The sequence below is a fragment of the Hirundo rustica genome, chromosome 1 (assembly GCF_015227805.2).
Source record: "Hirundo rustica isolate bHirRus1 chromosome 1, bHirRus1.pri.v3, whole genome shotgun sequence".
NCBI classification, from domain to species: Eukaryota; Metazoa; Chordata; class Aves; order Passeriformes; family Hirundinidae; genus Hirundo; species Hirundo rustica.
Window position 1 is genome coordinate 155,580,106 of NC_053450.1, and position 15,155 is coordinate 155,595,260.

Sequence of the window (15,155 nt, forward strand, 5' to 3'; positions counted from 1 at the left end):
CAGGGACAACCGGGGGAGAGGGGACCCCAGGAGCTGCTGAGGGAAAGGGGACCCCAGGAATTGCTGAGGGAGAGGGGACCCCAAGATCTGCTGAGGGAAAGGGGACCTCAGGAACAACCAGGGGAGAGGGGACCCCAGGAATTGCTGGGGGAGAGGGGACCCCAAGAGCTGCTGTGGGGAGAGGGAACCCCCGCTGCCAGCGTCCCCCAGCCCAGCCCTCGCACACAGGGCCCGTGGGGGACAGGAGAGGGTCACGGCCAAGCTGATGTGGGTCACACCTGGGAGTGGGGGGCACTGAAATGGGGTCCCCGGTGAGCCCCCAGCGCTGCTGAGCTCCTGCACGGGGTGTGGGGTACAGGGTGTCTGATGAGGGGCATCCGAGGTGGGATGCAGGATTTGGGATATGGGATGCAGGATTTGGGATGCGGGCTGCAGGATTTGGGGTGTGGGATGTGAGATTTGGGGTGTGGGATGTGAGATTTGGGGTGTGGGATGTGAGGTTTGGGATATGGGATGCAGGATTTGGGATGTGGGCTGCAGGATTTGGGATGCGGGCTGCAGGATTTGGGGTGTGGGATGTGAGATTTGGGGTGTGGAATGTGAGATTTGGGATATGGGATACAAGGTTTGGGATGTGGGATGCAGGATTTGGGGTGTGGGATGTGGGATGCAGGATTTGGGATGCGGGCTGCAGGATTTGGGATGTGGGATGCGAGATTCGGGACGTGGGATGCAGGATGCCGGATGCAGGATGTGGAATGCCCGGTGTGGGATGCGGGTTGTGCATGGAGCAGCGCTGCAGGTGGAGGTGTCCAAGGACACACGGTGACCTTGGGAAGCCTCGGCCGGCCGGGAGCCGGTGCCGGCAGCAGGGGGATGAGGCATCCATGGAGCCGGCGGTGCAGGGAGCCGCTGTCCCACGGACGGGCCCGGGCCGGGTCCCCAGAGCAGCCCCGGGAGCTGCCCCAGCGCCGGCCCCACCCTGCGGAGGTGGGATCTGGATCCGGGGATCCCCCATTGTGGGGCCGGCCACATCCGCGCCGTTCTCCTCCCCAGGCTCTTCCCTGGCTTCATCCAGACTCTACCTCTGGGGCTGGGGCAGCCCCCGGCCCAGATCCCGGCCCAGATCCCTGCTCAGATCCCTGCCCAGATCCCTGCCCAGATCCCTGCCGGATCTCTGCCCGGATCCCTGCCCAGATCCCTGCCCGGATCCCTGCCCTGATCCCTGCCCGGATCCCTGCTCAGATCCCTGCCCTGATCCCTGCCCGGATCCCTGCCCTGATCCCTGCCCTGACCCCTGCCCAGATCCCTGCCCGGATCCCTGCCCTGATCCCTGCCCTGATCCCTGCCCTGATCCCTGCTCAGATCCCTGCCGGATCCCTGCTCAGATCCCTGCCCTGATCCCTGCCCTGATCCCTGCTCAGATCCCTGCTCAGATCCCTGCCCGATCCCTGCCGGATCCCTGCCCGGATCCCTGCCCTGATCCCTGCCCAGATCCCTGCTCAGATCCCTGCTCAGATCCCTGCCCTGATCCCTGCTCAGATCCCTGCCCTGATCCCTGCTCAGATCCCTGCCCTGATCCCTGCCCGGATCCCTGCCCTGATCCCTGCTCAGATCCCTGCCCGGATCCCTGCCCTGATCCCTGCCCTGATCCCTGCCCTGATCCCTGCTCAGATCCCTGCCGGATCCCTGCTCAGATCCCTGCCCTGATCCCTGCCCAGATCCCTGCTCAGATCCCTGCTCAGATCCCTGCCCTGATCCCTGCCGGATCCCTGCCCGGATCCCTGCCCTGATCCCTGCCCAGATCCCTGCTCAGATCCCTGCTCAGATCCCTGCCCTGATCCCTGCTCAGATCCCTGCCCTGATCCCTGCTCAGATCCCTGCCCTGATCCCTGCCCGGATCCCTGCCCTGATCCCTGCTCAGATCCCTGCCCTGATCCCTGCCCTGATCCCTGCCCGGATCCCTGCCCCGATCCCTGCCCTGATCCCTGCCCTGATCCCTGCCCGATCCCTGCCCGGATCCCTGCCCTGATCCCTGCTCGGATCCCTGCTCAGATCCCTGCTCAGATCCCTGCCCGGATCCCTGCCCGGATCCCTGCCGGATCCCTGCCCCGATCCCTGCCCTGATCCCTGCCCTGATCCCTGCCCGATCCCTGCCCGGATCCCTGCCCTGATCCCTGCTCGGATCCCTGCTCAGATCCCTGCTCAGATCCCTGCCCGGATCCCTGCCCTGATCCCTGCCCTGATCCCTGCCCCGATCCCTGCCCCGATCCCTGCCCTGATCCCTGCTCGGATCCCTGCTCAGATCCCTGCTCAGATCCCTGCCCGGATCCCTGCCCGGATCCCTGCCGGATCCCTGCCCCGATCCCTGCTCAGATCCCTGCCCGGATCCCTGCCCTGATCCCTGCCCGGATCCCTGCCCGGATCCCTGCCCGATCCCTGCCCTGATCCCTGCCCGGATCCCTGCCCGATCCCTGCCCTGATCCCTGCCCGATCCCTGCCCGGATCCCTGCCCGATCCCTGCCCACAGGACGGAGCCCGCCCTGGTGGCCGCGGGGACAGGCGCTGGTGGCAGAGGCCGTGGTGGCAGCGGGACCCGTGCGGCGCTGCCGGGGCCGCGGGGAGCCCGGGCGGGGCCGAGCAGGGTCCGGGACCCCCCTGGGGTCTCTGCCCGGGGCGGGGCGGGGCTGTGGGGGCACCTGGGGGTGCTGGGGGGATCCCGCCCCCCTGTGCTGCAGGGATGGGTCCCCCCGCTGTTTGGGGGGTCAGGGGGGGACTCCGGGTCCCCCCGGCGCTGGCGGGTGCCAGGACGTGTCTCCCGTGTGCCCCCCCAGGAACGCCGATGCGGGGGGGCCGGGACGTGTCCCCGGGGTCCCCGCAGGGACAGCGGTGCCGGGATGTGCCCTCCGTGTCCCCAGGGATGCTGGGGCCGGCATGTGTCCCCCGGTGTCCCCCGGTGTCCCCCGGTGTCCCCCCAGTGTCCCCCGGTGTCCCTCCCCGAGCATGGCGATGCTGGGGGCTCCCCGGGGTGTCCCTCCCGATACCGGGGGTGCCGAAATGTCCCCCCCGGTGCCCCCCCAGAGGACAGCCAGGACGCGCGTCCCTCGCTGTTGGGGATGTCGGGCCGTGTCCCCCGGTGTCCCCCGGTGTCCCCCGGTGTCCCTCTCCGGGGATGTCGATACCGGGGGGTACCGGGGCGTGTTCCCCCCGATACCGGGGGTCCCGGGGTGCGCTGCCCGCGGGGTGCCGGGGGGGTGCCGTGCCCGTGCCCGTGCCCGGAGCCGCCGCCGCGTCCGCGGTCCCGCCCCCGCCGCCCGGCCCGGCCCCCCGGCTCGGCGCGGCTCCGCTCGGCTCGGCGCGGCGCGGCTCGCTCGGAGCGGGGCGGGCGGAGCCGCTGCCGGTGCCGGCCCCGTGGCGGAGCCGGGGTCCCTCCATGCCGCCATGGCCCCCCGCGCCCCCCGCGCCCCCCGCGCCCTGGCCCTGCTGCTGGCGATCGGCGCCCTCGGTGCGTACCGGGACCGGGGACACGCGGCGCGGGCACGGGGGGGCGGATCCCGGCGCGGGGGGGATCCCCCGGCTGGGGAGCGGGGGGGCTGCGGGCTGGGGGGTGGCGGGGGGGATCCCCTTCCCCGGGCTGGATCCCATCCCGGGGGGCCGCAGCCCCGGGGGAGGCTGGATCCCATTGCGGGGGGAGCGATGGTGTTGATCCCATTGCCGGGGCTGGATCCCCTTTATGGGGGGGGGGGGCATCCGCAGGAGCCAGGGAAGGGCTGGAGCTCCTCGGAGGAAGGGCTGGATCCCCTTGGAGGAAGGGCTGGATGCCCCTGCCGGGGCTGGATCCCCTTGGAGGAAGGGCTGGATCCCCCTGCCGGGGCCGGATCCCCTTGGAGGAAGGGCTGGATCCCCCTGCCGGGGCCGGATCCCCTTGGAGGAAGGGCTGGATCCCCCTGCCGGGGTTGGATCCCCTTGGAGGAAGGGCTGGATCCCCCTGCCGGGGCTGGATCCCTTGCGGCAGGGCTGGATCCCCGTGTGTGCAGGGGGAGCATCCGCAGGAGGCAGGGAAGGGCTGGAGCCCCTTGCAGGAGGGACCGGATTCCCTTGCAGGGGCTGGATCCTGTCGGGATTATGGGGTGCGCTTGCAGGAACCGGGGAGGGCTGGATTCCCTTGGGAAGGGGCTGGATTCCATTGCAGGCAGCCGGATCCCCTTGGGAAGGGGATTTGGATCCCCTTGGGAAGGGGCTGGATCCCCTTGCGGGGAGCTGGATCCTGTTGCAGGGGCTGGATCTCTCGCAGGGGCGGGATCCGGTGCTGTGTTTGGGGGGCGCTTGCACGAACCGGAGGAGGGCTGGAGCCGCTGGCCGGGGCTGGATCGCGCTGTGGGGAGGGCCGGGTCCCGCTGTGCGTCCGGGTGGGTGCGCGGGAGGCACAGGGGGCTGAGCCCCTGCGGAGGGGCCGGGTTCCATCGCAGAGGGGCTGATCCCGCTGCAGGGGCTGCATCCCCTTGTGTGCGGCGGCCGCATCCGCAGCGGTCACGGGGGGCTCAGATCCGCGGGGGGCTGGATCCCGTGACAGGGACCGGGACCCCCTCGTGTGTACGGAGCGCACTCACAGGAACCTCAGAAGGGCCGGATGTGTCTGGGGGGCTGGATCCCCTTATGGGGGCTGATTTCTTTTTTGGGGGGGGGGGCTGGCTCCCCTTGCAGCGGGGGCTGGATCCATTTGGGGAGGGGCTGGATCCCTGTGCAGGGGGACGGATCCCCTTGAAGGGCAGCCGAGGGGGGGCTGTGCCGCGGGGGTGTCACAGAGTCGGGTGTGGGGTTCACAGAGCTGGGGGTCCTGTGCGCTTCACCCCATCAGTCCCCGGGAGAGGCTCAAGGATTCGGGGTGCAGCTCCCCCGCAGTTTTTTGTCGTGGCGCTGGTGGGTGCAAGGTGCGGCAGCTGTCGGACCTGTTGGACCCCCCCAGGCTGCCGCGTCCTCCCAGGGGTGCGGGGGCACCTCTGACACCTCTTTCTCTCCTTGCCCCCCCCGCAGCATCCGCGTGGTCTCCCCAAAACTCCAGCGATGGCGAGGGGAGAGCCTGGGAGGGCTCGTTGGAGAGCAGCCCCCCGAAATGGGACCTGGCGAGCGGAGACCCGCCGGGGGCACCCAGCAACAGCACCGGCGCCGGGGGGGCGGCGGCAGGACCCCAGCTGGAGCCCCCCGGGGGGGACACGGCCACCACGGAGCCGTCGGCCACGCCCGAGGGGTGCCCGGGGTGCGGCGGGGAGGGCGAGGCCAGCGCCGTGCCCCCCCGAGCCGTGACCCGGCCCGGGGACGGGGGCACGGCGCCGGCGGCCCCGGGCGGCCCCGAGGAGCCGGGGAGCGGTGATCGGCCCACGGCGGCCGGCCCGGGGGGCTTCGGGGGGCTCCCGGCCGCCCCGCCCGGCGCCCCCGGCCCCCGGCTCGCCGCCGACTCCGCCCAATCCCACCCGCCGCCGGCTGCCGGGACCCCCGCGCCGGGCGAGCCCGGCCCCGCGCCCGCAGCCGGGGGGGACTCGGGGGGTCTCCCGGAGCTCCGGGCCGCCTCCTCCAGCCCGGCCCCGGCGCAGGGGGCCCGCGGCTGGACCGACCTGACGTGGCTGCGGGAGCCCGTCACCGCCGCCACGGGCCCGGCCGAGCCCCCGGCCGAGCGCACGGGCTCGGAGATCATCGACGTCGACTACTACGACCTGTTCGAGGGGGGCGAGGGACTGGGGGGCTTCCCCGGGGGCGGCCGGGGCGCGGCCGGCTCGGCGCGGCGGCGGGAGCCCGAGGGGGCGGCCACGCCCTGGGCCCTCCACGAGCTCTACGACGACTTCACGCCCTTCGACGACGCGGATTTCTACCCCACCACCTCCTTCTACGCCGACGGGGACGACGAGGACGAGCTGGACGACGAGGAGGAAGAGGAGGAGGAGGAAGACGGCGGGCTGGAGGACGAGAACGGCTACCGGCCGCCCGCCTCGGCCCCGCCGGAGCCCCGGCCCACCGGGCACCGCGCCGCCGCCGCCCCGCCGCCGCCGCCCGGGCTGTCCGGGGGCGGCCCCACGGCCTGGCCGCGGCCCGGGGAGCGGGGCCCGCCCGACAACGGCTCCGAGTGCCGGAGCGGCTACGTGCGGCACAACAGCTCCTGCCGCTCCCTCTGCGACCTCGTCCCCAGCTACTGCCACAACGGCGGCCAGTGCTACCTGGTGGAGAGCCACGGCGCCTTCTGCAGGTAGGGGACGGGCCCCGGGGGGTGGGCGTGGGGGCTGAGCATCGCTGGGCTCAGCATCGCTGGGCTCAGCATCGCTGGGCTTAGCATCCCTGGGCTCTCCATCCTGGGCTCTCCATCCCCTGCACCCCATCCCAGGGTTCTCCGTCCCCTGTACCCCATTCCCAGCCTTTCCATGCCCTGCACTCCATCCCCAGGTTCTCCATTCCCATGTTTCTCATTCCCAGTCCTTCCATCCCTTGTGTACCCGGTCTCTCCATGCATCCCATCCCAGGGTTCTCCATCCCCTGTGCCCCATCCCTGGGCTCTCCACCACCCAGTGTTTCCATCTCCCTGCAACCCATTCCTGGTGTCTCCACCTCTTTCACCCAAGTCCCTCATTCCTTGGCTCTCCATTCCCTCTGCCCCATCCCTGGGCTCTCCATCCTCCTGGCCTGGCATTCTTGGTCCTTCCATCCACTGTGTTCCCCCCTCCCCATCTCTCCATCCTCCAGGCACCCCATCCCTGGGCTCTCCATCCCCACACACTCCATCCCTGGGCTCTCCATTCTCTCTGCTCCATTCCCAGACTCTCCATTCTCTCTGCTCCATTCCCAGACTCTCCATTCTCTCTACTCCATCCCTGGGCTCTCCATTCTCTCTACTCCATCCCTGGGCTCTCCATTCTCTCTACTCCATCCCTGGGCTCTCCATCCTCTCTGCTCCATCCCTGGGCTCTCCATTCTTTCTTCTCCATTCCCAGACTCTCCATTCTCTCTACTCCATTCCCAGACTCTCCATTCTCTCTGCTCCATTCCCAGACTCTCCATTCTCTCTGCTCCATTCCCAGACTCTCCATTCTCTCTGCTCCATTCCCAGACTCTCCATTCTTTTTTCTCCATCCCTGGGCTCTCCATCCCCCTGACACGGCGTTCCCAGTTTCCCATCCCCTGCACGTTCCACTCCGAACCTCTCCGTCCCCTCGGCACCCCGTTCCCGGGCCGTGCCCCCCCGCAGCCCCATCCCTCCGGGATGCAGGGGGGGTTTCCCTGCCCCCCGAGCGGCGGCTGGGCAGGAATTAGGTCAGGGCCGAGGCTGCGGGGAGGCCGCGCTAATCGGCCCCGGCAGATTGCGCCCGGGAGGCGATGCCGGCTGTGCCGCACGCCCCGGGCTGTGCCCCGCGCCTGGCACCGGCCCCTCCCTGCTCCCACCGCCACCCGTGCGGGGCATCGGCGCCGTCTGGGACACCCCGACCCCGCCGCCGGCGTCCCCAGTGTCCCCATGTCACTCGGTGTCCCCCCACCTCGTGCCGTCCCACTCAGACACCGTAATCCCCGCAGGTACAAACAGCGCATCCCCCGGGGGTGCTCTGCGGGACGGGGAGGGCACCTTTTGGGGCAGGGAGGGCACCTTTTGGGGCGGGGAGGGCACCTTTTGGGGCGGGGGATCCCTCCTGTGAGCGCGTCCCCCGGCAGGTGCAACACGCAGGACTACACGTGGCACAAGGGCACGCGCTGCGAGTCCATCGTCACCGACTTCCAGGTGATGTGCGTGGCCGTGGGCTCGGCCGCGCTCGTGGTGCTGCTGCTCTTCATGCTCACCGTGTTCTTCGCCAAGAAGCTCTACCTGCTCAAGACGGAGAACAGCAAACTGCGCAAGACCAAGTGAGCGACGGGGGCGTGCCCCCCACCCTCCCAGGGCCGGCCACGAACGCCCCCCGCCCCTGGTGCCAGCGCGTCCTTTTGGCGTCACCGGGACCCCCGGTGCCGGTGGGTGGGAGAGCTGCCGGAGGCGGGAGGCGTGGATGCGGCTCCTGCTCCGGGGTTAATCCCTTTAAGCTGCTCCTGACTGGCACCGGTTAATCTGCTCCGCTGGGAGCTGGGGACACCGGCTGCGCTGCCATCGGGCACGGCCCGGCTGGGGACGGGGCTGGCGGGTGACAGGGAAGGGTTTGGGGTCACCCCCCCCCGGCCCCAGCCGCTGCTGCCCAGCTCCTGGAGCAGGGAGGAGAGAGCCTTCCCAGCCCGGTCCCTAATGAGCTGTTAATTAGTGTTTGGAAATGCCAAGTGTAATTAGCAGGGAAGCTCCGTGCCAGCTCCCGGGTCTCCCTCTCCAGCCCTGCCCCGGGCTGCCCTTCCCGCTCTCCTGCCCAGAGCTGCTACCCCAAAACCTCAGAGCTGGGGGCACCGAGCCCCCCAAAATGTCACACTGGGCTCGTTTAGCCCCAGCTCAATCCCAGGGGACATTCGGTCCCCAAAACTCCAGAGTTCAGGACGTTTAAGACCTCCCCAAGCCCCCCAGACCTGGAGGCTTTTAGCTCCCCAAACCCTCAGAGCTGGGGGTATAAAACCCCAAACCCCCGGAGCAGGGGAGATTTACCCCTCCAAAACCCTTGGATCTGGGGGTTTTAGCCCAGACTTCCATCCCTGGGGGCATTTACCCCCTCCCCAAAGCCAGGGTCACCCCAGGGCGTGGGCGGGGGCTGCGTGGGGGGTGCTGCTCTCACCCCTGCTCTCCTGCCCCGGCAGATACCGCACCCCGTCCGAGCTGCACAACGACAACTTCTCCCTCTCCACCATCGCCGAGGGCTCCCACCCAAACGTAAGGAGCTGTGTGGCACCGCCCCATGTCCCCTTTCCTATCCCATCCGTGTCCCCCTTCCTATCCCATCCCTGTCCCCTTTCCCATCCCATCCCTGTCCCTTTCCCATCCCATCCCATCCCTGTCCCTTTCCCATCCCATTCCTGTCCCCTTTCCCATCCCATTCCTGTCCCCTTTCCCATCCCATCCCTGTCCCTTTCCCATCCCATCCCTGTCCCTTTCCTATCCCATCCCTGTCCCTTTTCTATCCCATCCCTGTCCCCCTTCCTATCCCATCCCTGTCCCCCTTCCTATCCCATCCCTGTCCCCTTTCCTATCCCATCCCTGTCCCCTTTCCTATCCCATCCCTGTTTCCCCTTTCCTATCCCATCCGTTTCCCCTTTCCTATCCCATCCCTGTTTCCCCTTTCCTATCCCATCCCTGTCCCCTTTCCTATCCCATCCCTGTCCCTTTCCCATCCCATTCCTGTCCCCTTTCCCATCCCATTCCTGTCCTTTTCCCATCCCATCCCTGTCCCTTTCCTATCCCATCCCTGTCCCTTTCCTATCCCATCCCTGTCCCCTTTCCTATCCCATCCCTGTCCCTTTCCTGTCCCATCCCTGTCCCTTTCCCATCCCATCCCTGTCCCTTTCCCATCCCATCCCTGTCCCTTTCCTGTCCCATCCCTGTCCCTTTCCTGTCCCATCCCTGTCCCTTTCCTATCCCATCCCTGTCCCTTTCCCATCCCATCCCTGTCCCTTTCCTGTCCCATCCCTGTCCCTTTCCTGTCCCATCCCTGTCCCTTTCCTATCCCATTCCTGTCCCCTTTCCTATCCCATCCCTGTCCCCTTTCCTATCCCATCCCTGTCCCCTTTCCTATCCCATCCCTGTCCCCTTTCCTGTCCCATCCCTGTCCCCTTTCCTATCCCATCCCTGTCCCTTTCCTGTCCCATCCCTGTCCCTTTCCTATCCCATCCCTGTCCCTCTGTCTGGTAACCTCTGTCCCCTCCCTGATGCCAGCGCTGCCCTCCTGTCCCCATCCCGCCACAGTCACCACTCTGTCCCCTCGCCGGTGGGTCCCCAATGACCCCAACCGGACCGAGGCCAGGCAGGGGGGCAGTGTCACCCTTCTGTCCCTCCCCTGCCTGTGTGGCTCCCCGGGGAGCTCCATCCCGAGCTCCCGATGCCTTTGGCTCCGTGTGCGGGTGGCAGGGGTGAGTTTTCGGGAGGGGACAGCCACTGCTCCCTGGGCTGTGGCGTCACCGGGCAGGAGCAGCGGATGACCCCGGGCTCCGGAGGCTGCCGCTCTCCGGGATGCTGCCGTGGGTGGGCTGCACCCACCGGCACCCCCCTTCCGACCTCCTGTCTTTCGGCTCGGAACAGAGAGAAGCCAAGGGCTTTGCGGAGCCGGAGGAGGAGCGTAGGTCCCTTTAGCCTTTCCCTGGCCGTGGCCGGTGTTCCCCGTCTTCCGACCGCCTTTAGCAGCCGTAGCGTCGGCGCGGCCCGGCCGTCCTGGCAGGAGGCTCCGGGGCCGGCTCCCTCCCCGCTGCCGAGAGGATGAACCTCGGGATGAACCCGCTGCCGCTCGCCGGGCTCTGACACGTCCCTCGTCCCCTCCGGGTGCGGAGGGTCGGGCACACGGTGCCCGGGACGCAGCACTCCGAGGATGAGGAGGGCTCGGCGGGGTCAGCACCCCTGGGAAAGGGGTTTTTGGGGATCCCGCTGCGGTGGAACCGATGGCACCAGCTCTGGATGGCCGGATGTCACTGCCCAAGGAGATGGAGGATCCTGGGTGCCCCTGTCCGCGCTCCATGTGGCACCGGGAGCACGTACCCGGCACGGCCCGGCCTGGCAGCCACCAGGCTCGGCCGGCGGGCACAGCCAGCGCCCAACACCCGACAGCAGCCGGAGCCCGGGGCCGGAGCGGCCGCTCCTCCCCTGGATGCGGGACGGGCTCGGGGCGCAGCCCGGCCCCGGGGCGATGCTCCAGCGGGGGGAAGAGGCGCACGGCCCGGCTCTGCCAGCGGCGGCGGGGCAGCGGCTGGACGCTGAGGAACCGCAATAAACCCGACCCCTCTGACCTCCTGCCAAGCCCGCCGGCACTGGCTGATTGTCGCGGGGACGAGGAGATGCGGCGGGCTGGGGAGAGAACCCGGGTGGGAACGGTGGGCGGGATGGCCGGGGATGTGCCTGGGGGTGGAACAGACTCCTAGGGCTGGAATGAGCTCCTAGGGCTGGAATGAGCTTCTACGGCTGGAACGGGCTCCTAGGGCTGGAATGGGCTCCTAGGGATGGAATGAGCTCCTAGGGCTGGAACGGGCTCCTAGGGATGGAATGAGCTCCTAGGGCTGGAATGAGCTCCTAGGGCTGGAACAGGCTCCTAGGGCTGGAACGGGCTCCTAGGGCTGGAACGGGCTCCTAGGGCTGGAACGGGCTCTTAGGGCTGGAATGAGCTCCTAGGGCCGGAACGGGCTCCTAGGGCTGGAATGAGCTCCTAGGGCCGGAACGGGCTCCTAGGGCCGGAACGGGCTCCTAGGGCCGGAACGGGCTCCTAGGGCTGGAATGGGCTCCTAGGGCTGGAACGGGCTCCTAGGGCTGGAACGGGCTCCTAGGGCCAGAACGGGCTCCTAGGGCTGGAACGGGCTCCTAGGGATGGAATGAGCTCCTAGGGCTGGAACGGGCTCCTAGGGCTGAAACGGGCTCCTAGGGCTGGAATGAGCTCCTAGGGCTGAAACGGGCTCCTAGGGCTGGAATGAGCTTCTCGGCTGGAACGGGCTCCTAGGGCTGGAACGGGCTCCTAGGGATGGAATGAGCTCCTAGGGCTGGAATGAGCTCCTAGGGCTGGAATGAGCTCCTAGGGCTGGAACGGGCTCCTAGGGCTGGAACGGGCTCCTGGGGCTGGAACGGGCTCCTAGGGCTGGAATGAGCTCCTAGGGCTGGAATGAGCTCCTAGGGCTGGAACGGGCTCCTAGGGCTGGAATGAGCTTCTCGGCTGGAACGGGCTCCTAGGGCTGGAATGAGCTCCTAGGGCTGGAATGGGCTCCTAGGGCTGGAACGGGCTCCTGGGGCTGGAATGAGCTCCTAGGGCTGGAACGGGCTCCTAGGGCCGGCTTTGGGTGCCGCAGCACCCCGGGGTGTTAGGCCTTGCCAGAGGACGGCGTCTCCCGTGGGGTCTGTCCCTGTCCCCGTGCCCGCAGCGCCGTGCTGGCCCCGTCCCCTCCATCTGTCCCCTCCAGTGTCTCTGTGCCAGCGGTCAGTGGGACGCCGGTGCCGTCGCCGCCGTCGCGGCCCTGCCCTGAGCCCCGTCTCTCCCGCAGGACGATGCCAGCGCTCCCCACAAGCTGCAGGACTCGCTGAAATCCTGCCTGAAGGACGAGGAGCCCTTCAACATCCACAACTCGACGTCGCCCAAGCACGAGGGCGGCAAAGGGGAGCAGGACGTGGGGGAGCTGAACTGCCTCCAGAACAACCTGACGTGAGCGGCGGGCTCCTCCCGCACCCACCGCCGCCTCCCCCCGCCGCCGTCCCTCCCTCTCCCGCTCCGTGGCATGCTTTGGTGTGTTTTGTACAGAGGAAAACAAACAAACAAAAAAGTAATCCCAGTCATGATTCGGCCGTGTCGTGGGGGTGTTTGGTTCGTGCTCCGTGTTTCTCGCTTGGGTTCGTTCCGCGCTGTGATTTCTAAACCTTCGCCGTTCCGCAACTGACTTTTTTTGTACTTTCGCCCCACTTTTTTTGAAATACAGGTAAAAACAACAAAAAAGGAGGAAAAGAACAAAAGAAAAAGAAAAAAAAAAAAAAAAAAAAAAAGGAAGATCTTGAAATAAATAAATTTTTTTTTTAAAGTTAAGCCTCTTGCCGGTGCCTGTGATCTCCTGGACATTCAGGTCTCCCGACAGGGATTCCGGCCCTGCTTCCACAGGATCCCATCTGAGGGTCACCCGGGGGTGGGGGGTGCCTGATCCCCCCCTGTCACCCTCCCCAGGACCCTTCCTGCCTCTGCCAGGCGCATCCTGCCAGCCTGGACACGTCTGGGAGCAGATGGAGCACCCCAAGGTGTCTGGTGGAGGTGCCTGGGCTGCTCCAGGCTTTGCTCCATCCCCATCCCTGTCCCCACGATGGGTTTGGGTCCCCCCAAACAACGTGGCTGCACACGGGGTGACAGCTCCCAGCCACGCCTGCTCCCACAGCCTCCTCCAAGGGAGCTGCCCGGGGCGTTGGGGTGTGGGGTGGAACGTCCCAGGGTTATCACAGCCCAGCTCCCGGCTTCCCTCTGCGCGGAGGAGAACCGGCGCCACTGTCCCGGTGGCTTTGGCAAGGTCAGGCCGGCCCTGTGGCCGTCCCCTGGGATGGAGCACGGAGCGGGGATCCCTCCCCAGGGAACCCCAGCGCTCCCACCACCCTCCCCTCCGGCCGCGGCTCCGTCTGGCTTCCAGCGGGAACCGATTTCTCCTGGAGATGGATTCACCCACGAGCCGACACGCCGGGTTCCTTGGGAGAGAGGACACGAGGCCACAAATCGCCACGCGATCCGAAGCGTGCGGCACGTCGGGGCCGCAGCCGGAGCTCTGCCGGGTCGGGTGGAGCCGAACAGATCCTGTGAGCCGCTCAGTAATTAATTCTGGGCTGGCTCGGGGAGATTAAAACCCGAGGAGCGGTGGTGGGAGCCGGCAGTCCGTCCCGGCGGTCACGGCAGGCGCAGCCAGAGGCTCACCGGCACCGGAGGCTTAGGTCTTTGCCATCTCCCTGCCAGCACGGAGCTCTGGGACGGGTAAAACCATGGAAAAAGCACCGGGAATGAGGACACTGCAATAAAAAGGGATGTGGTGGTGGAGCAGGAGCCTGGCAGAGCAGAGAGGAGATGCTGCTGCCGGAGGAAACCCCGAGGAAAGGCGGGATGGCCTGGCACGGGCAGAGGCTGGGCACAAACTTCCCGTGGGACTGGGAGGGAGGGAAAGGGAGCTGGGGTGGGATGAGGGGACCTGGGCATGTGCGTGAGGAGAAATGGCTGTGTGAGATCAGGCGTGTTGGAGGGGATTGGGAATCCCAGAAGGATGTAGTGCTGTGGGTGAGGCAGGATGGGGAAGATCACCCCTCACCTCCAGCTGCCCTTGGAGGAGGGCACCAAGGAGTGAATCCAGCCAGGGCTGTGTGCTGGGAGCTGGAAACCGTCTGCTCCTCATGGTGCCTGTCCCCAGGCCGGACACCCTGGGGAGACATCGGCCATGGTGTCACCCTGGAGGTGAGGCTGGCACAGCACCCTGGGGACAGTGACACCGTGGAGCTGAGGGTGACACGGCACAGCCCCTCCAGCCCAGCAGGGCACATCCAGCACGGGTGGTGTCACTGTGCAGGTGTCACCGTGCAGGTGTCACTGTGCAGGTGTCACTGTGCAGGTATCACCGTGCAGGTGTCACCGTGCAGGTGTCACTGTGCAGGTGTCACCGTGCAGGTGAGGCTGGCACAGCCCCTCCACCGTGGGCGGTGTCACCATGGGCGGTGTCACTGTGCAGGTGTCACTGTGCAGGTGTCACTGTGCAGGTGAGGCTGGCACAGCCCCTCCACCATGGGCGGTGTCACTGTGCAGGTGTCACTGTGCAGGTGTCACCGTGCAGGTGTCACTGTGCAGGTGTCACTGTGCAGGTGTCACCATGCAGGTGTCACTGTGCAGGTGTCACTGTGCAGGTGTCACCGTGGGCGGTGTCACTGTGCAGGTGTCACTGTGCAGGTATCACTGTGCAGGTGTCACTGTGCAGGTATCACTGTGCAGGTGTCACCGTGCAGGTGTCACTGTGCAGGTGTCACTGTGCAGGTGAGGCTGGCACAGCCCCTCCACCATGGGCGGTGTCACTACGCAGGTGTCACTGTGCAGGTGTCACTGTGCAGGTGTCACCGTGCAGGTGAGGCTGGCACAGCACATTGTGCACGGTGACACCATGGAGCTGAGGGTGACACGGCACAGCCCCTCAGCCCTGGCCCAGCCCATCCATCCTGGACCGGCTCCACAGCGGTGCCCACCTTGGAGTGGTGCCCACATTCCCTCGCCACCCCTTGCTGTCCCTTCCAAGAAGCCCAGGGCGGGCAGTGGTGGCACTGTCCCCTCCGCAAAGCCGGGTGGTGGCTCCTTGGCTCGGACCCTGTCTCAGAGGAGTCCTGGATCCAGGAGCCATCCTCGGCTGCAGCCCCTCACCCCACGGGCTGTAGGCACCTGCTGGGATTCAGGACAAGGATTTCAGCAGGTTTAAGGATGCTCCTGCTCATGCACGGCTTGGGAGCGCCGGGGGATTTGTCCCCCCGTCCTGCTCTGGGGTTTCGCTGCGTCCCCACCGCTCCCCCTCCGTCGGACCCTGCTCACCTGCCC

At 67.4% G+C, this 15,155-nt stretch overlaps 1 protein-coding gene across 1 annotated transcript; it reads left to right on the forward strand.

Moving 5' to 3' along the window:
- The first annotated feature begins 3,392 nt into the window (after positions 1-3,392).
- On the forward strand, positions 3,393-12,581 carry CSPG5 (chondroitin sulfate proteoglycan 5). Its single transcript, XM_040064413.2, has 5 exons — positions 3,393-3,505; positions 5,035-6,238; positions 7,690-7,878; positions 8,743-8,815; positions 12,112-12,581. The coding sequence occupies exons 1-5, from the start codon at positions 3,442-3,444 to the stop codon at positions 12,271-12,273; spliced, it is 1,692 nt and encodes a 563-aa protein (XP_039920347.1). The 5' UTR covers positions 3,393-3,441; the 3' UTR covers positions 12,274-12,581.
- The last annotated feature ends 2,574 nt before the right edge of the window (positions 12,582-15,155 follow it).

Coding starts and splice junctions, on each gene's coding strand:
- CSPG5 (XM_040064413.2), top strand. CDS start 3,442: ATGGCCCCCCGCGCCCCCCGCGCCCCCCGCGCCCTGGCCCTGCTGCTG. Junction 3,506..5,034: donor GCTGGCGATCGGCGCCCTCG/GTGCGTACCGGG, acceptor CCCCCCCCGCAG/CATCCGCGTGGTCTCCCCAA. Junction 7,879..8,742: donor AGCAAACTGCGCAAGACCAA/GTGAGCGACGGG, acceptor CTGCCCCGGCAG/ATACCGCACCCCGTCCGAGC.